At 26.8% G+C, this 22,093-nt stretch overlaps 2 protein-coding genes across 2 annotated transcripts in view; one reads left to right on the forward strand and one right to left on the reverse strand.

The window, feature by feature from the left end:
- Positions 1-36: 36 nt before the first annotated feature.
- Positions 37-2,740, reverse strand: LOC129605256 (seipin). Its single transcript, XM_055514899.1, has 4 exons — positions 2,499-2,740; positions 2,235-2,422; positions 1,132-1,619; positions 37-481 (listed from the first exon to the last, which is right to left on the reverse strand). Exons 1-4 carry the CDS (start codon positions 2,589-2,591, stop codon positions 210-212), a joined length of 1,041 nt encoding a protein of 346 aa, XP_055370874.1. The 5' UTR covers positions 2,592-2,740; the 3' UTR covers positions 37-209.
- A 3,061-nt stretch (positions 2,741-5,801) lies between these two features.
- LOC129605598 (neurogenic locus Notch protein) overlaps positions 5,802-22,093 on the forward strand; it is a 29,732-nt gene continuing 13,440 nt past the window's right edge. The window contains exons 1-6 of the mRNA XM_055515462.1: positions 5,802-6,119; positions 6,311-6,524; positions 13,442-13,529; positions 20,906-21,177; positions 21,244-21,448; positions 21,520-21,653. Of these exons, the coding sequence (XP_055371437.1) occupies positions 6,431-6,524; positions 13,442-13,529; positions 20,906-21,177; positions 21,244-21,448; positions 21,520-21,653 (793 nt within the window). The 5' untranslated portion in view covers positions 5,802-6,119; positions 6,311-6,430. The remainder of the gene's footprint in view (positions 6,120-6,310; positions 6,525-13,441; positions 13,530-20,905; positions 21,178-21,243; positions 21,449-21,519; positions 21,654-22,093) is intronic.

Raw genomic sequence — 22,093 nt, forward strand, 5'->3', positions numbered from 1 at the left:
AGACATAAATGTTCATATGTATGTATAATTATGAATAAAATTTAAATAATATAAAAAAAAATTATGTAAAATTTCAACAATAAAAAACAAAATATTAAAAAAACGAATTACGTTACAAAAATATTCTAAATTAATTCTAATTTATTTGGAATGCTTTATTTTTATTAAATAAATCAATTTTACGTGTTCCCTCAGTCTTTTCTTCCTTCTTATGCTGTAGCCACTCCTAAATCAGTTCTGGATTCGCTATTTATATCCTCAATATCAGTTTTACTTTTCTCTGCCATTAAACTATATTCATCGTCATCTTCTAAGATGTCATCATCAAATGAAGATAAGGAAATATCCATCTTACTTTTTGTTTCTTCAAGAAGTTTTTTGGTATATTTTTCACGAGCTTCTTTCAACCACGTTGTGTCAGACCAATGATACCAACTTAGTATAAAAACAATCAAAATAAAGAATAGATTGGTACTGATGCCTAAAACAAAAATAGAATTTATTGAAATTATATTTGCATTTTAATTTAAAAAAAAAAAAAAACAAAACTTTTAAGCAATACGAAATTTCTCAACGTTATGAAATAAATTAATAAATCTAAATGAAATTTTGGGATCTTACCGATCTACCAATGGTATGTCTTACGTAATGTTTTTTGTTCAATCAAACAATTTAATTTTAAAACTTGAATCTAATTTAGATATAGTAAAAACTGTAAAATAACAAAAAAATTAAATGAACAATCTACAAATTAGCCAATTTTGATTTCAATAAAAACTAAAACTATCATTTGTAAACTAGAAATATTTAAAATATTTCAGCGTTATAGCTACATAAAAAATTCAAGAGTTGAAAGAAAAGAAAGACAAGTAATTTCTATATGCATACCTACACAACTTTCCTACCATTTTTTAATGCAAAATTTTATAGTTCGTTAGCTTTAACTTCCTATTTTCCTTAAGTTATCTTAAAACTAAAGACTTTCACCTAATACTTTTAATTCTTAGATAACATTTATTGACTAATAAAATTACCAATATCGATAAAATTTTTGAACTTTGGATCTTCATGTTTCTTTTTTGTTATATATTTTTTACACGTATTTGTGCAAATATAAAACAAAATACTTACCCAGGGCAGCAGACAGTACAGGCCAATGAAACATTATATAGCGTAAACCAGTGAAATCAGCTGTAATGTGTAATGTTACTGAATAAAACTGTATTTTTTGGGATTGTATTTCAACATAGACATCTGTTACTGGATGCATTTGCTCTTCTTCATAGTTAGAAAATAATTCCACGGGTATATGCTGCAATTCTTCGTAAAAACCAAAAATTAAGAGCGGACTTAACACCCATGTACTTATTGCTCGCAACAAAGGTGATCTATATCTAAGCATTGCTGATCTACATGAATGACCACGTAATAGCGCTTTATTATCTCTCATATCAGCACAAACCATAAACATTCCTAAATCCTGATTTTGCGGTGATTCTGGCATATCAATATTAACAAGAATTTTATATGCTTGGCCAACCATTAACAGTTGTTGTTTTTTGGTTAGTGATACATGCGCTTGCGGAAATGAACAAATTCCAGCTGCATTTAAGCATGTCCTTTTTAAATAAAAATAAGTATACAGTAATACAAAAAAGCCATATATACAGGGTTTTTCGCATCAAGGGCAAATCATTTCAGGGGTGATTGAATTTTATATTGGTTTAATTTTGGATCTCATTGTACCGTTTCGAAAAACCAAAAAAATTACACAAATTTTGCAGAAATTTCGAATTTTTAAAAAAAAATATCGAAAAACAAAAATTCTGAATCTAACCAGCTTTATCTGGAAAGCTATAACTCAAATCAAATAGATCTCATGATCGAAAAAATCGAAAAACAAAAATTCTGAATTTGACCAGCTTTATCTCGAAAGCTATAACTCAAATCAGGTTGATTTCAAAACCGAATATCAACCAGTCGCCCGTGAAACCCGACCCGATTTTTACTCCACACCGTATGATTCTGAAGTTATAAGCGTTTATTTACATGCAGCAAAAATTTGATACCATTTTTTCAATAGGCTGTAACTCGAAAACAAGTATATACGAACCTCCAACAACACAATTTTTTCCTAGAAATTGATCAAAGAATCATCCTTGAAATTATCTGCCACCTTATGTGAATATATACATATCTATATAAGATCTTTTATATTATATGTAAGTATTTACTTGAACTGCATATGCACCGGACGTGTATGCGCAATTGTGGGAATGTATAGATAGTAAAAGGCAACATACATAAAAACAGCACTCCATATGATTATAGCAACTGCAAAACTTACTATCCCGAATCGAAGTATTAAATCCCTAACAGTAACAACTTTATCCTTTGTTTTATTTCGATAATGGTCGTACATCTGAAAATTACATTTAATACACATTATATACATACTTAATTATAAAAGTTTTGAATTGAAAAATTCATTGACAAACCGAAAAAGTAAATTCACGCAATGGCTTGAAAAAATTAGCTCGAATAACACCGAAAGGATCAAGGATATTTATTATAAAATTTATTAATCCCATTTTTATGTTTTTTCTTTTTCTATTATTTTTTTCACATTCCTAAATCACGTTAATAAAATGAAATTTAACTGTGCTATTAGTTCTACTCTTTTAAATAAGAATAAAGTTTTATGTTATCTTTTTATCGACAAAAAGTTCAAATGTCCAATTTTTTTTATTCGATTCTCAAAACACTTTTCTGACATCAATTTGACACTATGAAAAATTTGACATATTCAAGCGAAAAAGATAGAAAATGCAAGCAATGCCGTTCACATATTCGACAACATCTAAAATTAAACCATAGATGTAATAGTACATGCATAGCCGGCAAATAATAATTTTTGAAGCCAACTTTAATATGTTACTTTTTTGTTTTTATTTCTTACAACATAAAAAGTGTTGTCAAAAACTGTTTGAAAACATGGTTAAGAAATATGAATATAGTTAGAAATTTACATGAGTTCTTTTTTCAATAAAAAATTTATAATTTTTTAACATAGCTACTTTTATATTTTTACTTTACATATGTACGTAATTATTTCTTAAAAATGGAAATAAATTATGTGTCCTTAATATTTCTGTATATTATTGCTCATGTGTATTACATTAAATTATTGACCGGAAAACAAAATAGTTTTTGTTAGATGTTGACGAATATTTTCTTTTATTAACTCTAGTGTTAGTGCTGTTTTTTTCGAATTTAAAAAAAAAAAACTCGAAATAAAAAACAAAAATTCTGAATTTGACGAGCATTATCTCGAAAACTATGACTCAAATTGTATGAACGAAAACAAAGAGCAATCTGTACTCTAGCATTTTCTAAGCTTAATAATACAATGTATTACAGCATTTTATAAGCTTTCCATGTTTTGAAAACCTATAAGAACTCAATCGTATAGTCTGATGTTCATTTATTCTTGTTTTTGAATATTTTAAAAATATTTGTATACTGAGTCTATTAGTAGGTAAAGTTTTAAAAGGCGAACTTAAATATGGTTGCAACAATGGACAACTTTAAAGACATTTAAAGCAAAATATTTGAACTGCAAAAAGTGTAACACAGTATTTTAAAAATCTTTTTATAGTTTTTAAATTTATATTTACAATTTAAAAACATATGTATATAATATATATATACTGCTTAAATAAATATTAAAAAATAAAATTTAATTTTTATTAATAATTTTTTATAAAAGTTTTCTTTGTAATAAATTTAAATATTTTTAATTTTTATGAAAACGAAAATTTAAATAATAACTTAAAATAACTTATAATTTGGTTGCATTGAACGTGAATAATGTGTTGTTATGGTAATGCTAAAATTTGCTAAAATATACAATTTGACATTGTCAATTTGACATTGTCAATTTGACAAAAAGGTGTATGTCCACGTTATACGTGGACATACGTTATGTTGGCTTAATTTTTTATCGAGAAATATATGAGCGCTGGCTACTTATGTATTATTTGATGCATGATTAAACCTATGCCAAATTCTATTAACTGTTCACATATTAGATTGAAATTGTCTGATGGAGCTCAAACTTTTAGTAATTTAAAATTTGTGCATTTGCATCAAAATTATAACTAAAACAAAAACCGATTGTTGTTCAAAACTTCCACAAAATATTAACTTTCGTTATTTTACTTTTGAAAAATCTGGCAGTATACTCTATATGACGAAAATAGAGTAATTTCTACAATTTGCCGTTAAACAAAGTCTAACATACAACTTTCTTCAGACTCAGATTAAATCTTAGATTTTGTCGTATAACTAAACAATCGATTAGATTTTGTAATGTATACCAGGCTTCATGTTTTTTTTTTGAAGTGAATAAAAATTATACTGTGTTTATACATAAACACAGCTTTTGAAGCCAACATCAAGCTCATACAAACGCCAAAATAGGGCCGAATATTTTTTGTTGTACTTTCATCACATACACAATTTTAAATGCCTTTTCAAAAAAGTCTTCCCCGGAATCAGCGTGTAGTCAATTCTGATATAAGTAGTCAATTCTGATTTTTACAACATTATCATGCGAAAATAATTTTTTGAATTGCCGCTATAAAAACAAATACAACAAACTGTTTGTTGACTCAAGTTTACGAGTATTTCACTTTATTATGTAGGATTTCTTTTTATGTAGAAAATCATCTGATGGAATAAAAAATCAGGTGATTTTCAAGATTTAAAATTAAACTAAATTAATTATTGTTAGTTAGTGTTTCGGAAAAACTTAGCTTAAATACATACATATATACGCTAAAAAATTAAGATGATCCTTCCAAACATTTAAGTTATCTTTTTTAAATTATTTCAGATCTTCTCTTTCATACAACATTGTATAGCACGATTCTGTAAATTACCAAGCAAAATTTGGAGTTAAACATTTAAATATTTTTGTTTTGATGGTTTTTCAATTTAAGAACTGAAACGGAAAAATATCGATACAAAAGAATCGATACTAAAAGTTATTGATTTCTAACAAAAAAGTAATGAGCATTATTTTGTATTTATTTAGAACGAATCAAACTTTTCTGCCGATTGTGGTGTTAACGCATTTAATACAACGGAATATTGAACGTTAAATATTTAATGTACTATATAAAATATTTTTACATTAAGTTTAAATAAAAATGTAATTCTTTGCAGGTATTGCATAGTTTAAAATCTAATTATGTATTTAAATGTTTCATTCTTCTTATAGTAATATATGTATGCACAATAATATTTGTACTTGAAAATTTTTGACATTTTCAAATTATAAGTGAGTATGTGTGTATGTGACAAAATATTCCCATTTATAAAATTATAATAAACTGAAATTCATTCAAAAATGATTCAATTGCTTTATTTTTGTCGAATAAAATGAGGTATTTCTAATGGTTTTTTGTAATATAGTTTTCTTTCACTCTATGTAATTTATTCTTCGCCCTTTTCAAAATATTTTCATTTATATTTTTGCATTTAAGCTGATCTTTTTTTATGTTTCATTTTAAATTTTATAGAACACTTACTTATATATGTAACAATAATATAATTTTGTAACCGATTCCATAGTTCCAACCAGTTTTTTCCTTTTTTACTTTTATTGTTTTTCATAAATATAATGGAACTGGAAATGGACATGGATATGGTAGATTGGTGAGCTGCTAGTTAATAATAATTCCTCTTTTCTCTTTAAATTTAATTTTTGTCTTTTGGTTTTAATTCGCTGTGAGAGATTGAGACGGGTAGTTTGGATTACGTTTGCCATCCGTTTATTTCAACATTTATAATAAAATTAATTTTTGAATTGAATAATTACATTATTTTTAAAATAATTTATAGTTTTATGAATATTATTAAAATATTTAGTTAAAATGATTTCTAAACGATTTTCAATATTAATTTTAAATTCGGGTTAAAATAAATCGTGAATATTTAAAATAAATTAGAGGAAAAATTAATGTAAAAGAAACCTGTAAAAAGCGCAACCATCTTGATTTTAAATTTTTTTCGATTTGGTTTTTTTTTCTGCGCGAATTGCTTAAAGATTTACTGTGAGTGAATTTGTAAAAAGATGAAATAAAAAATAAAAATATTAAAAAATTTATAATTCAGTGGTGGACACTGAAATTATACATATTTGTTTTAAAAGTTTTATTAATTTTAAAGTTTGATTCAAGTTGATTTATATATATGTATCTACATAGATAATTTATTTACATCAAGTTGTAAATTTATTTTATAGTTACTTGCATTTAAAGTAAAAGGAAAAAAGAATAATTCAATGGTGGCTAAATGTGATAACTAAAAAAGATATTGTATCTATTAAACCTTTTTTTTTAAATATAAAGCAATTTGGATTACGATGCATTTAAGCTGCAGTGCTATATCAGATAACTTATGGATAAAATTTTTAGTGTTTTCTTATTGTATTGGATTAACTTTAACCAAAGCTGAAGGTTTGTCTCAAAAATAAAATTTTATAATTAATTTATTATTATCCATTTTATATGATTGTAAGATTTAAATAAAAATTGAGCGTTTACAAATTTATCTAAATTTTTCATTTTACAATTTTCATCTTGGTTTTTTAAAACGAACATATTCTATTAATATAATGATAGTTAATGTGCAATTTAAAGAGATTTGGGGCATATTTTTATAATGCATTCTCATTTGCTAAACAGAGACAAAAACATTTTCATAAAAATTATGTTATTTTAGAGAATGCAGTTCAGGGGAAAATAAAATATTAAAAGAGATCATTCGATAACATTTAGATATGTACAGTACTACAGTACATACATATGTAATGTACATGCAAAAATATTTCTGTTTCATTTCATAAAGTAAAACGAGTACTCAGTAAACATATCCATATGTACATGTTTTAAGATTCTTTTATGGACATTGTATATACCACTTTTACCATACTCTGTACCATATGTAACTCGTGTATATAATGTGAGTGAATGTAGGTAGCTCTGGCATTGTATTAAACCATTTATATTAGAGAAAAGATTACTTATTATTACTTAGTATACTCAGTATACGTTCCTTAAAATTGAAATGTCCAAATACACTTTTTTCTAAACATATACATATTAATTTTTTATTTTTTAATCTTTTCAATTTGTTCGAAACGGTAAAGTGAGTATATGGTAATGTATATACATATATACATATCTATTCAGTAAAGATTAAAAGCATATCAGGATATTTGTGTTGTTATTAAAAATTTAATAATTGTTAATGAAGGAGTGTATTGTAGGTAATAAAAGTATTTTAAAACGAACTTTTTTTAAACTCTAGTAAACATATGTATGTATTTGGTTTTTATATTGTTCTATGTCACTTAAACATAAAAATTAATGTCATAAAAATATTGGCAAAAAGTGTAGATAGATACTATCTTCAGTATTTCTTCAATTAATTTAATTATTAATTCAATTAAAGAGTTAAAAAAAAACAAATATTTATTATAAATTGCTTTAAACGCTGTTCATTTCATACATATTCCGCTTAATGTCAGTGGCTCTTTCCAGGTAACATTAGAAAAAAAATTTACAGGAATTTTTGTTTTTTTTTATATGTATGTTAAATATATAAGCGAAACGGTTGGAAACGCAACACACTTTTTTCTTAATGATTTTGTATTTGAAAATTCGAATGTACATTTGGAAATACATTCATACATAATAATATGTTTCTATATGTAAATGTACTTGTTTACTCATTAAAAAAGAAATTAAACAGAAATTAATATACCTATTTTAAAATCCAATATATTTAATTTCGATATATTATAAGTACTGACATGTGCATTTTATTTTGCTGACAAATTTAGAGAATCAAAAAAGTTTTCGTACACATCTCAATTTTTCAATCTTATGATCTTTTTTAGTAAGGGATTTTAGATTTAGTTTTTTAGTTATTAGAGGAAAATATTCACAACAAGTAACATTCCAATTTCAATATTTGATACTTCCATGATCAAAATAAATTTTGAACTACAAAAATTTTAATCAAAAAAGTTTTCGTACTGTTTCATTGGTATAGAAAAATAGTAGAAATTTTGCTTCTTTCAATTACTTTGCGATATTTTTTTAATTAAATAGGTTTCAAGGTAATTCTTGAAATTATTTCAAAAATTTAGTGTTTCTGACCTTTCAACAAGGATAAATAATAGATTAATTTGAAAATATGTCTGGAGTGTGTTTCGAAATATAAAAACTATCCTAAAATTATACTTAAATAAAAAATCCCTACGTGAAATTGCAGCATCTATGGAAAAAAGCCATTCCGCGGTGCAATATATTATTAAAAATTACGGAATATGAATCTATCTATCCGACATTTGAATGCGAATTGTCTACTTTTTGTGTCTTTCATTTTGCGGGAACTTTTCTATTACGCATCGGATAGTTTTTACCGAGCGCATTGCATACAATAAGTAAAGTTATGTGATTGTATTAAATTTCACATATTGAATTTTCGACAGCTACTTATATGCATTTCTCCATGCTAGGGAAGCGTAACTAAACTATTTTTATGTGTATCGGTCTGTCTGCGACGTTTGCCTGTGCAGATTAGTATCTCAAGTTCGGCTGAACCGATTTTGTTGAAATTTTATTTAATTTTTAGAAAGATGTCAGTGGGTAAGTTTATTTGTATGTCTGACTGTCGGTCTATCTGTCTGTCTGCCTGGGTTTGATGAAATATTATATAAGTTTCCTTTTAGATTTTGGGATTCTAAACTTTTAGGGTTTATTAGAACTAGGGAACTGGAATTTTACGGGCCAACGGTTTACGGAACAACGATATTACATTGATTATATTTGAGAAAATACTCTTCAGCCGATTAACCTTAAATTTTATATATAAGGTTGATAGTACAAAAAACCTCTTAGCTTTTGGAAGAAATCCGGTGTCACCAGCTGGACTTTTACTGCGGGTCAAAGTTACATTTTTGCGCATATAAAGAGAAATAATCAACTAATTTCTTGAAATTTGCGTTTTGTTTGGTACCGGAAGTAACTGATGAACTTTTCAGAAAATTCGAATGGCATTAAGTGTACCTCTAATTAGTTTTTACCAGATATGTCAAATAAAAGCTTACTATCGTCTTTAAAATTTGAATGAAGTGTTTAAAAGGCATTTTCATATTTTTGTGCAACATTTTTGTTAAACTAGACTTCCAGCAGATTTAATCTAATGCCAGACTTTGATTATATACATATAAATTATATTTTCATCGCATTCAGATGTAATGCAAGATTATTCCCGATGTATAATAAATGATTGTTTTTGTACATACTTATAAGACAAAATCTAAAATAAAATCGACCATAAAGTTTGAAAAAATAACAAAAATTTGCCACAAATTTGGAGATTTTTGAAAAAAAAATTATGATTTCTTTTTACTTTCGGTCAGAAAGCAAAGAGCACAGCCGGCTCAGACCCTGTTGTTTTTTTTTTCCTTCTCCACGGGGACCGATGCCCTTAGGCCCCCCTCATGTCGACCCATAGGATCTTTTGTGATTCCCATCCCCCCTACATCATCTCTATTTCTAGGCCCCTGGCAAACCTCAGTATGGCAGGTACATAAAGCTGCGAGATATTTTCCGGGGTCACAAAGCCCTCCCCGAAGCATCTCAGTCGCAGACGAGGAACCGCCTCGCACTCACACAGTAAGTGCTCCATGGTTTCGTCCTCCTCCAGTCATAAACGGCAGACCTCATCCGCCATCCTGCCCATCCTTTTCAGATGGACCCTCGAGAGGCAGTGTCCAGTGAGCACCCCCACTAATGTCCTCAAATTTGGACGATTGAGCATGGTGACCCTATTGTTACTTTATGTCGCATGTTGCCTAAGAAGTAAGCATTTATTTATATGCAGAAAAAATCTGGTACCTTTTTTTTTCAACAGTCATTTTCCCTTTGCCCTTTAAAATCATTTTTAGACTGCTTAAACCGAAATAATTATTCGATGTACCCTCGTACTCGAACAAAAGTTTGCTGTCCAATCAAAAATTCCTATATAACTGGTTAGAATATAAACTATATTTAATTAAAATTAGAAATTGTATTTGTATAAGACAAAAATGTTCTTAAAAATTAATATTTTCCTTGAGTATCACATTGCAGAAGTACGTTTTTATGCTAATTTTAGAGTTCCACATAGTGTACCGAAGCTCGCTTGTATCAAACGTTTAAAATTGTAAGAATGCAAACGTTACTCTTAAAAATTTTTGGCTGCTGTTCTTTTAAAATATAAAAGTCGTAAAGGTTAACTTTTGACTAAGACTTAAAGTTGGTATAAAAACTGTTTTATTACAACATGAAATCCAAAGATTTATGCAAAAATTTATACAAGTAGGCACTTTTTTGTGTAAATACTTTTTCTATATTTATATTTTAAACTTTGTATAAATGCTTTTATTAACCAATTTAATATATGTTAGAATCAATCTAAAGTGATTATAATTTACAAATCAATAAGAGCAAATCGTTTTTATTTATCGTTTTTTTTTTTCTAAAGAGAACACATAAAATTTATTATTTCTCCTCTTAGCTTATGTCATAATGCATTTGTAATCAGTTAGAATTTATGAAGCCAAATTGAAGGTAATGCTACAATAAAACAAAAAAAATTCAAAATGAACATGTTTAAAACAAATCTAACCAATTATAATTAACAATGTGTTTGCATAATGTTTATTATTATTTAGAAAAAAAAGGAAGAAAACTATTGTGGTATTGTAGTTTTCTCTCAATCCTATTTCTCTCATAAACTTTGTGGCGAAAATAAATGCGAGTTTACAAAACAAGTAACAACGCAGCAAACGTTGAAGATAAATTTCGTAGAAATGAGACACATCATGTTATAAATGAAAAGAAAGATAAAAAAGTGTTATATAAATATAGTATTAAAAATGTCTATATATGTATACCCATATAAAAAAGATGTAAAAATAGGTATAGGTAAAGTTTTAACGAAATAGAAATTGTTGGATTTCGTGCTTTTTTTTCGTTTGGATATGAATATATAACTCATACATATAAATTTTGTTTTACACACAGAAGCAAATGCAAGAGTGTGAAGGTGCATTTTACAAAAAAATGTTCGAGTGTATATGGGTGAACTTATTGAATTACAATTATATGAATTTGCATACATGAACATTGAATTCGTCACCTTATACAACGTATGTACATAAGTGACATAAAATTTAAGATATTATGAAAGCAAGAAATTGAGAATCATTCAGAATACCACAGGCATCTTTATACTATATAGGAGTCTATGAAAATACTCACTTAAATGTATGAATGTTTGTTCATAAATATGTATGCAGACATCAGTTTATACACAGTCATCTTTGCATATACAGTGCATTATAGGAGTTTATGGTTTATACATATGTCATCACATTAGATTAATACAAATTATAAAAATGAAAATATGAGGTAAATACTTCAATATTTCAAACCTTTATATGTACATGGAAATGTAAATTGCAATTTGTTTAAATAATATTTAGAGTTTTAAATAAAATTAATGCAAATAACATTAAATTATATGTATATATATGTATGTACTTATTTATGCACACTTTCGGCATTTGCGCAAACACAAGAAGTAAGATTGGGTTAGATTGGCTGTTTCATTTATTAAATGAGTTTTTGTCAATTACTCAAAATGGAGTACTCTTAAAGTAAAAGGAGTACAGACTTTTGAAACAAAAAAATACGCTTAAGGAATATAAATAACAAGAAACAAGAATTATTTTGGTAATGCGCAAATCATTTTACTTTCTACCCAGAAATAGCAAAAAAAATACAAACAGAAGCGAGAAAAATGTCATATCAGCAAAATATACACGTAGTTATTATAATTACTTAAAAATAACAACAAAAAATAAGCACCAGAAAACAACAAAAAATTTTATAAATTTCAGTTCAATTTATTAAACACAATGAATACTTTTTTGAGATCTTTGGAGTTGTCTTTTAGCATTGAGACGTTTGTTCACTGAAATTTTTGAAAATCGATTTTGGGAGGTCCCAGATCATAAAACAGGCTTTGGGGGACTTGAAAAGAAAGTTACTGAATAAAAAGTTACAGTCATTCAGCCCAATCATCTTTTAGAAGGTCTTATAAAACTTAACAATTTTTTTTTAAAAACATGGTTAAACTATCAATTACGTATGCTGTTCCAAGTTAATTTCCAGGTCCCCAATTACCTCCGGGGCTAGAGAAATGAACTTCTTTACCACATTCTAATCAAGGAACAAACAAAAAATTTCAGTTTAAGGTAATTGAAAAGCAACGAACTTTTTAAAGTAAGAAATAAAATTGCTTTATGTTGTGAAACGGAAAAACAGGGTGAAACATGTGTATACGACAGCTTTGCTTTAGACTTTAGATAATTAAAGTAAAAGAACCTAAATTGCACGAAATTCCGTTTTTTTTATGTATTAGTAGAAAAATATTAAAATTTCAAATACCATGTACGTTGTGTACACACATTTGTATGAAAATTTACATATTATAGATAAAGCTATGATCATAATAAGAAAAACATCTAATAAATTATAAAAATATATTTTTGTAAGAAAAATTTTTGAATAGAAGTCGAGTAAATATATACATAGATATGTGCATACATATGTACATCATGTGTACTCGTATGTATGTTTGTTTTTTTTTAATTTAAATGTGTAATACAATTTTTAACGAAAATAAACAATTAAAAATATTGCAACAACGTTTTAAATATGAAAATAACGTTTGTCTTAATTTTTAAACTTGGACTAAAAATGCAAATTCTTATTTGATACAATGGTACAAATTTATATTCCACTTTTTATTAGGCATCTTGGTTAAAAAAATTATTTGTTAAAGTAAGAGTTTACTTTTGTTTTGGGTTTTGATAACCAACAAAAAAGTATCCTTATAGAAATGTAAATATTTTTCAAAAATAAAAGGAAGCATAATCATGTTAAATAATTAATTTTTATTTCGATCTACAAAAAATATTGCACTATTATTGCATACATTCTAGTCCGGCCGACTTTATAGATGAGTTGTACAAACATTATTCAATTTTTGTTTCCGAGTAAGTGTATATGCGTTACACTATTTTTATTTCGATACAGGACCAGTTTTTAGTCTTTCTTTTAGTATAAGTTGACACACTTTAGTATAAGTTGACTGTCAGGAAAATTGAAATTAGAAAATAAGATATTTATGAATTGTTTCTGAACTTTGATTTATGTTTGTTACAATATTGGTTTATCTAATTAATATACATACATACATATATATGTATGTATAATTAGCACAAGTATTACAGATTTGTTTTTTATTTCAGGAGGATTCATATCATGTTCCCCTTCACCGTGTAAAAACGGAGGAAAATGCATTCAAAATATTTCCAAAGATGGTTTATCATATTGCAAGTAAGTTTTCTTAAAAATTTCAAAATATAAAAGTAAAACTAAATTTAAAATAAGCAAATTAATGAAGTTATTTTGATTCTTGAACAATGTCATTGTTTTCGAGTTCGCCTAAGTGGTATTATGGTTCCCTCATAAAATTATTTCGAGAGAAATGTCAAAACTATGCGAATAAAAATTGTATGTTGCTTGAACAATTTTCAAAACCTTGTTCTCATTTTCAGTCGATAATTTTTATTATTTTATGACTTTCTGGTAGAGTAATAAAATAAATTTTAATTTTTAAATATGTTTAATGAAGTAAATGTAATTAAAGAGAAAACTTTTTTAATAAATAATATAATGTAGCATATACGAGTATTGGATGTAATAAAAATATTTGTTTTTTTTTTTATGGAAAAACAGAAGTAGCGTTAGTATATATGTATGTACATAATACTAATTCATAAATTTTTAATAAAAAAAAACAATTCGAAATGGTAGCTCTTGGTAGAGTAAAGTTCGGACTCAACAAAAGTATATTGAAGGAAATGTGAGCGAATTTTGCTGTGGTGTTAAACGCTTTGGGACCTCCAATAAAAAATTAATTATACTGACTCAGTTTCCGGTAACTCCAGTAGATTTGATTGATCCCTTATACATTTTCGTGTTCTTCCAATATTTATATTTTCCTCGTCTTCGCTACTATTACTGGTGTACTCATCACAATGGAATAAATTGGCACTCGATGAAAATATATTTTCATTTATATCATAAAGTAAAAATGTTAGGATAACAATTAAACATAAAATTTTTATAAAAATGTTTTGATTTTTATAACCCACATTATTCTTTTTTTTCAATAACTTCATATATAATTTTTTTCAAATCTCGATAGAGATAGTACGAACATGTACTCGAAGTAAGTCATTCGCTTCGAGTACATGCTCGTTTCTTGAACCATAATGAGCCTTTAAATAAAAAAAATATTAAAAAAAAAGTTTTGAAATATCAATTATTATTCTTAATTCATGATTAAAATACTAGTAAGATTGTTGACTAAAGTATCAGATCTCTGAAGAACTTATTTTATGATTTATTCTAACATGGTAACAATTTCGGTTATTAAGTATTAAGTAAATAAAACAGGAAGAACTATTATTATGAATGAAACACTAAATAAAACAGGAATAACACTAGTGGCTTTTGTTTAAGAAATATTGTGCAACCAAAGTCAAAACATATGTAATTATTAACATTTTTGCTTAAAAAATCAGAGTATAAATAGAAAATGTCGAAACGTGGCTTCTGTGAATACCACAAATTTTTTGTTTAAATATTAAAAGATATTAACCATTGTGTCACATTCTTCTTTATTTGATATTTTAATTTCGGACCCTTTATATTTTCGGAATGACAAGCATTAAACGCAATTTTAATTTTTTTTATTACTTTATTTCTTCATAATCTTACAAGAATTTTTCCAAAATCTTTAATGCTTGTTATTGCGAAAGCACAATTTTTGCGCAATTAAGTAATTTTTTATCTTAAAGAATTGAATTAATTTTTTCAAAAAAAAATACTTGTTAAGGGGCTCATATCTTTTTTAGATCGGATAATAAGAGTAAAAACTCTACCCAATTTTCTCAACGTGGTTTTAATGCCATTAAAAAAATGCATATGTTAAAGCACTTACTGATTCATCTTGTATATGGATATATAATTTAACGAAACTTGGAAAAATTTGAGCAAACTGTTATATTTAATAATAAATTTGTTGTAGTAAATAATAGTTTAAAAGCACTTTATTTTCGTTATAACTCTCAAACCCGAACAAGGGAAAGATTAAGAGATTAATATAGCCGATTAAAGCTATGTTAAGCTACAAGGTTTTTAAATAAGTTAAAATTGAAGAAAGCTCCATCTGAAAATTAATATTTATAAACATTGTTTTAAATTACTGTTGTTGAAATTGTACAAGTATTTAAATAAAAGTTATAACTAACAGTAAATGAAGCAATTTTTCATACTTTTATTGTAGTTTTTTATGATGTAGCAATGTTGCTTTGAAAACTCATTTAATGTTGCTTCAGTTTTATATAATCTGAAAATGTAACAAAACTTTGAGGTCGTTCAAAAATATTAGAAATTATTACTACATCAAGAATGTATAATATGAATGTTGCTTTGCGTTTAATTTTTTGTTGCTTGAATATAGTATAAAAATATAAATTCATAAAATTTTGCCTCTTAACAAAAAATAAACTATTTACATACCACGTACAATTTCAAAAGGAAATAATAGCAAATGATTTGAGAAATAAGAGCATGAAGTTCTAATGTTTTTTCAGAGTTATGATATTGATATTGATAGAATTATGTATAAGTAAACCTATACAATTCTTTAATAAAAAATTTATAATGTGCGAAATGAGAAATCTTTTTGAACATCTGTTGCCTTTGAATATAATGAATAAGAGAGGAAAAAATTATCAACGTTGCAACTGTCGATGTTTATTTTTATACATATGCATGCATACAAATCTATATAAAAAAGGTATGCTTATAGATTGTATACACATAGTTCAACATGATATAAACGAACAATATGTTGCTTTAAATTTGAATGTGTGGGTAATTGTGTATGTATGTATGTATTATGTATGTATGTATATATACGAGTCGTTGCAACAAAAAAAGGCCGTCAAGGCCTATTTTTTGTTGTTGTCTTCTATATTTCGTTGCAATTTTGTCATTGCATGCCATAAGAAAATTCTTTGCATTTGTAACAAAAACCCATGTAAGCCTTTATGAGGCCTTTAAGTTGTGTCAGTTTCTCTCAGTCTAGGTTCGCCTGGTTTATATGCATATAAAGGGTGTTTCGCATGAGGTGGCAAATTGTTTCAGTGATGATTCTTTTTTCAATTTCTTACAAAAATTTATGGTGGCGGATGGGGGGATACATTCGTTTTCGAGTTACATCCTGTTGAAGAAAAAGGCGCCGGATTTTTTCTGCATAAGTATAAATAAACGCTTATATCTTCGCAACCATACAACATAGAATTATCATTGGGAAATTGTTTTACAGACGATTAATTATTCTTTATTTTTGGTCTTACAATTAATTTTATTTGAGCCATAGTTTTCAAAATACAGCTCGTCAAAATCTGAATTTTGTTTTTTTTTTAAACTCTAAATTTCTCGAAAATTTTTATTATTATTATCTTAAATATGTATATGTGTTTAGGTATATTGTTTATAAGTAATGACAGTTAGTTTTACCGACCGCATCGCATACGATAAGTAGAATGTTGGCACCAAACTTAAAATGGGGAGTTCAGAACAGAAATTATTTCCCCGTTAGCGAAAATTAAATTAACTTTTCTGAACTTAATTATGGTTGAATCGATTTTACACAACACAAATATTAGAAATTAAGTAAAGTCTGGTAACTGACTGGAAGGTTAATAGATTTCTTCAAATAAGCATTTAAAGGATATTTTCACCTTTTTAATAGAACTTTTGTTATACATACTGATAAGAAAAAATTAATTACAAATTTCAATTATATTGCCATAACGACAACAGATTTTTTTTGTTTTATTAATATGCTTTTATGTTGTAATTTACATAAAAGAATTATACAGGATGATTCATTGATCAATTTCCAGGCAAAAATTGTATTGGGCGGGGGGTGCAGATATACTCGAGCTACAGCCTGTTAATAAAAAAGAAGCCAGGCTTTTCCTGTATATAAATAAATACTTATAACTTCCGAACCATACAACATAGAGTTATCACTATAGGAGCTTGTTTTATAGTCGATTGATTGTTCTTTATTTTTGGTCCAATAATTAATTTGATTTGAGCCATAGTTTTCGACATACAGCTCGTCAAAGTTAGAATTTTTGCTTTTTTTTTTTGAAATTGTTTTTACAAAACTCGAAATTTTTTGAAAATTTTTGTCATATAGGTAAACATAATAGGGAAAAATAAAAAAATTTCATTCTCATTATTAGCGTAGGTTAAAATATGATATTTGTTTAAATTAAAAATTCTACTAGCCATATTTTGTTACCTGGCAACATCAACATGACGAGTATAAACATTTTTCTGCAATCCATTTTATACATCTGTTTCTGGTTTAGCTTCAATATTTTAAAATATTCTGTTACTTTCGTTTTCTGAAAAGGGTTTTAAATACAAATGCTTAATCAGCAAAGCATCTCAAAAATACTTTGTATTGCAACGGAATTGGTAGCATTTTTCGTTTCTTGATTTTGGAACTTCTTCATAATCAATTTTCTTTAAAGTAAACTTAGATCTTTTATTTAGAATTTGAGTTTTGAATATAAAAAATTTTTTTATGATGCAATTCAATCAGACTTTGGTTTTCTTTGTTTTAATTTCAAACATGTCAAAACGGGCAGGTCTGTTCAAAGAGGACTTCCACATTAAAAAAATGTTCGCATTATTAGAACAGTTTTGTAAGCCACTGTAATAGGGAACGTTTTTGCATAGTTAGATTAAAAACCATGTAAAGGTAGATGATAGTAAGAAGAAAGCGTAAACAGAAAATTGCTCATTAAAAAGTTCCAAAATCAAAAAAACAGAAAGTGTTACTAATTCAACCGCGTAATAAAGTTTTTTGACATGTATTGTCATTTTCATTATCTTAAAATTGTTCATTTTAAGTATCAAAATAATTTTATTAATTTTTATAAGAAGTGACAAGATCATCTTGAGTTCTCTTCCTTTTTAAAAATTTCACTTTTATGAAAAGTGCCGTTCTTTTTATAAAATTTTACAAACGTTTCAAAAGATTGCTGCATTTACTGTAAATCTATTCACGAATAAAAAATGTATGACTTAAAGAAGAAATTTTTTGTTAGCGAAAAATTTAATTGTTCATAAACAACCATTCTGTCGTTTTTTTTTCATTTTAGTTTTAGTTTTTAAGTAATTAGTTATGATTATATATTATTGTTTGAAATTTTTTTCAATTGATGCTAAAGTTTATTGTACATACATATATTCATGTTGTTCTTAATATTGCCATTATTACGGTGATCTATTACTTATAAGTATATACATATATACTTTGATACTAAAATTTTTATAATGAAGATGTTGATATTACAAGAATCTTAACAAATTTCATAGTTTTCATCAAGTACTGTTGTAATTGCTTGTGAAAAAGATCGTGTGAACTATAAAAATATGTTATATGAACTAATGCATGAAAGTGACTGGAAAAATATGCAAATGAACTTATGAAATTAGCAAATTTTTACAAACTTATTAGTCAATTTTTAGCCAATTCAATGTTTATGTTTTAATGCTCGATTAAAAGTAATTGGCTATGACACATATCTACCATCTTTTGAGGTATGTCAAGTTCCGAAAGTGGAACTTTACGATCTAATTTTGAATTTTTAATTATTTTTAAGAAAGTTTTCAACAAATTTTCTTGAAATTTTACATATAAACTTCTTCTAAAAGTACGAGAGTAAGAATTTGGATGAAATCAGGTGTTAGAAACTGAACTTTTACTTTACATTTCTGCGTATTTAGAGAGGAATAACTAATCAATTTTCTTGAAACGTTATATTTAAATTTAGGGTGTTAAAAGAATGAATATATAAATATTTTAGAAGTATCAGGGTTCGGCAACCAAGCCGATTTTACATTTTTTGTACAGATTGTGCTTACTGACACTCTATGTGTGTATATACAATTTTATAAAAATTACCACCACGACTTACAAATTTGTATGAAAGGAAAATTCGACAACGTTTGTTGTAATTCGTTTTGTATAATAAATTATGTATTGAAATAATTATATAATGTATTGGAATTTATTTTAGGATAATTCTAGATGAAATAATTTTCCATTTTAACATATAACTAACATAGAATGCTTAACATATATCTTTCAATTCACACATATCAATCTATTAAAAAAATTTGGTGGCAAAAAATTTCTCTATGCTCGTGCAAAGTTTTGGCAAACACCTTTATGGAAAATACATATTGAATATTACTTACATACATATGGATAATACAGTTGAATATTACTTTCTACAGTTCTAATTATTTGCGATGTAGGTTTAATATTAAACTAGTCGTGTGTGCTTGTCTTGCAAACCTTGCAAGTATTATGCCTGTAGTTTTGAAATTGTGCTCCATTCCGTGTGTGAGATATTTTAAGTTTACTTTTTTTTCTTCAAAAACACACCCGTAATATACATATATTACGGGTGTGTTTTTTCATATGTTTTATAAGATATGTTTTTTCCTAATATTTTATAAGATAAAACTTAAAATAAGAAAAACTCTTATAACTAATTACGAAAAAGTACATAATTAAGCAAATAATTAGTTGCTTTGGGATCTAATATCTTTTGAGTAATTTATTTCAGAACCTCGCTTTGAGTTATGTAGCGTAAAATTGTAAAATACCTTTCACAATAAGCACTTTAAGCAATCAATTATTGCTTACGCAAAAAATAATTCGCTACTAAAATTCATGCACATATTTATTTGGATTTTATAATACTAATGTATATAGGGTGATGCGTATGGCATACGATTTCTATGCAAAAAGTCTCAGGTTCGAACCCTATAAAATCCGATTTGTCAGATAAACTTTTTTTTTATTGATAATTTTATTTTTTTTTATTTTATTTAAAATGAAATTAAAAAAGCTTTACCCTTACAAATCAATATCAGCGAGTTTCCGTTTTAAAACCAAAAGAAATATTCTATTATGCCAAATAAAAGATATTTTTCGCAAAATTAAATTTTTAAAGAGTATTTCGACTTCCGCTTCCAGGGTCACAAAAAAAACTCTTTCAAATAATTTTATGCAAAAACAAAGTTCAAAGAAAAGCGATAAAAATGAGAAACTTTTGGATATATTTTTGGAAAATATTATTATAATGTTCTTCTTAAACAAGTAATTAAAAATATAGGCTAAAAATTTCTAAAATATAGGCAAAACTTAGAGGCAATTGTCAAAAGTTGATAATATAAATTGATAAAAGATAAAGGGTCCGTATTTCGCAGTTCCAATTCGTGCAATCTCATAGTTCTGGAAAAAGCCGTACTTTTCCTCGTTTAATAATAAATGTAAGATGTCTTAGATCGGTGAAATATTACTGTTACTATATAACGTAATCTATGGTAAAAAAGAAACTCTTGAACGTTTAATCACCTTGAAAAAGATAATTGGAACAGCAATATTTCGATGAATATGAATTAATATAATTATTGTCATATGAAAATACAACTGATTCCTTTGCACTAAAAATACCTTAAATGTTTTAGATATTACTTTAAGTATTTGAAATATTTCATTATTTTAAATCAATAATGCTTAATGAATACTTTTTTTTTAGTTGTACCTCGAAGTATGTTGGAGATTTTTGTGAGTATTCAAATCCATGTTATACAGGTCCAGGACCACGATGCCAAAATGGTGGAAGTTGTACTGTAACGTTTCGAGAAGGTACGCCAAGATTTTCCTGTCAATGTCCAATAGGTTTTACGGAATCATTATGTGAAATACCAGTCAAAAATGCCTGTGATTCATCACCATGCTTAAATGGTGGAACTTGCAATTTGAAAACACTCGCTACATATACATGCTCATGTCCGGTTGGCTACACTGGTATGTTTAAAATAAATATTATGGTTGTTTTAGAAATGCTTTAAATACAAAAAACGTTATATATAGGTAAAAGTTGTGAAAAAGCTAATTTATGTGCGTCATCACCATGTCGAAATGGTGGGACATGTACATCGATGCCTGGTGGCAATTTTAAATGTCATTGTCCAAAAGGATTTCAAGGTTTAACATGTTCGGACGATGTTGAGGAATGCCACAGTGGGAATCCATGTAGACATGGCGGTACCTGTGTGAACACGCATGGATCATATCAGTAAGTAGTTTAATAGTAAAACTTGTACACAATTCTTAATGTTGAAAATTAAAATTTTTATTTTTGTTTAGGTGTACGTGTCCAGCTGATTACACCGGCAAGAATTGCGAATCAAAATACATTCCATGCTCCCCATCACCTTGTCAAAATGGTGGTACTTGTCGTCAAATAAATTTATTAAGCTACGAATGCAAGTGTCCACCAGGTAAGTTAATTGATATAGAAAGAAGCAATTATTGCTTTTTAAGATTTCAAGCTGTTAAAAGATATTATATAACAAAAAAATTTTACTACGCCAGCCAAAGGTATACTTACAGGGAAGTAAATGGTTGACCAAAGTAAAACGGTAAAAAGAAAAAATTAAATGGCCACCATAATTTTAATATTATATGTATATATACAGCTATGGTCAAAATAATAGAAACACTTAATATACGTTTTGAATTTCTTTTATATCTGTTGTAAATTATATTCGAATTAAATGCTATCTTTTGCAAAATTATTTTGCTATATTATGTTCTATTGTGAATATATTTATTGTCACTAAAAAACTGTAATCTGCGGGAATTCACCATTTGAAAGTAAAAATATCGTATTTCATCTGGTCAAAATAATAGAAACACCCGACGACTTTTATTACTTTTT

This window comes from Condylostylus longicornis, unplaced genomic scaffold (assembly GCF_029603195.1).
Source record: "Condylostylus longicornis isolate FDR11 unplaced genomic scaffold, ASM2960319v2 ptg000013l, whole genome shotgun sequence".
In the NCBI taxonomy this organism is placed as follows: domain Eukaryota; kingdom Metazoa; phylum Arthropoda; class Insecta; order Diptera; family Dolichopodidae; genus Condylostylus; species Condylostylus longicornis.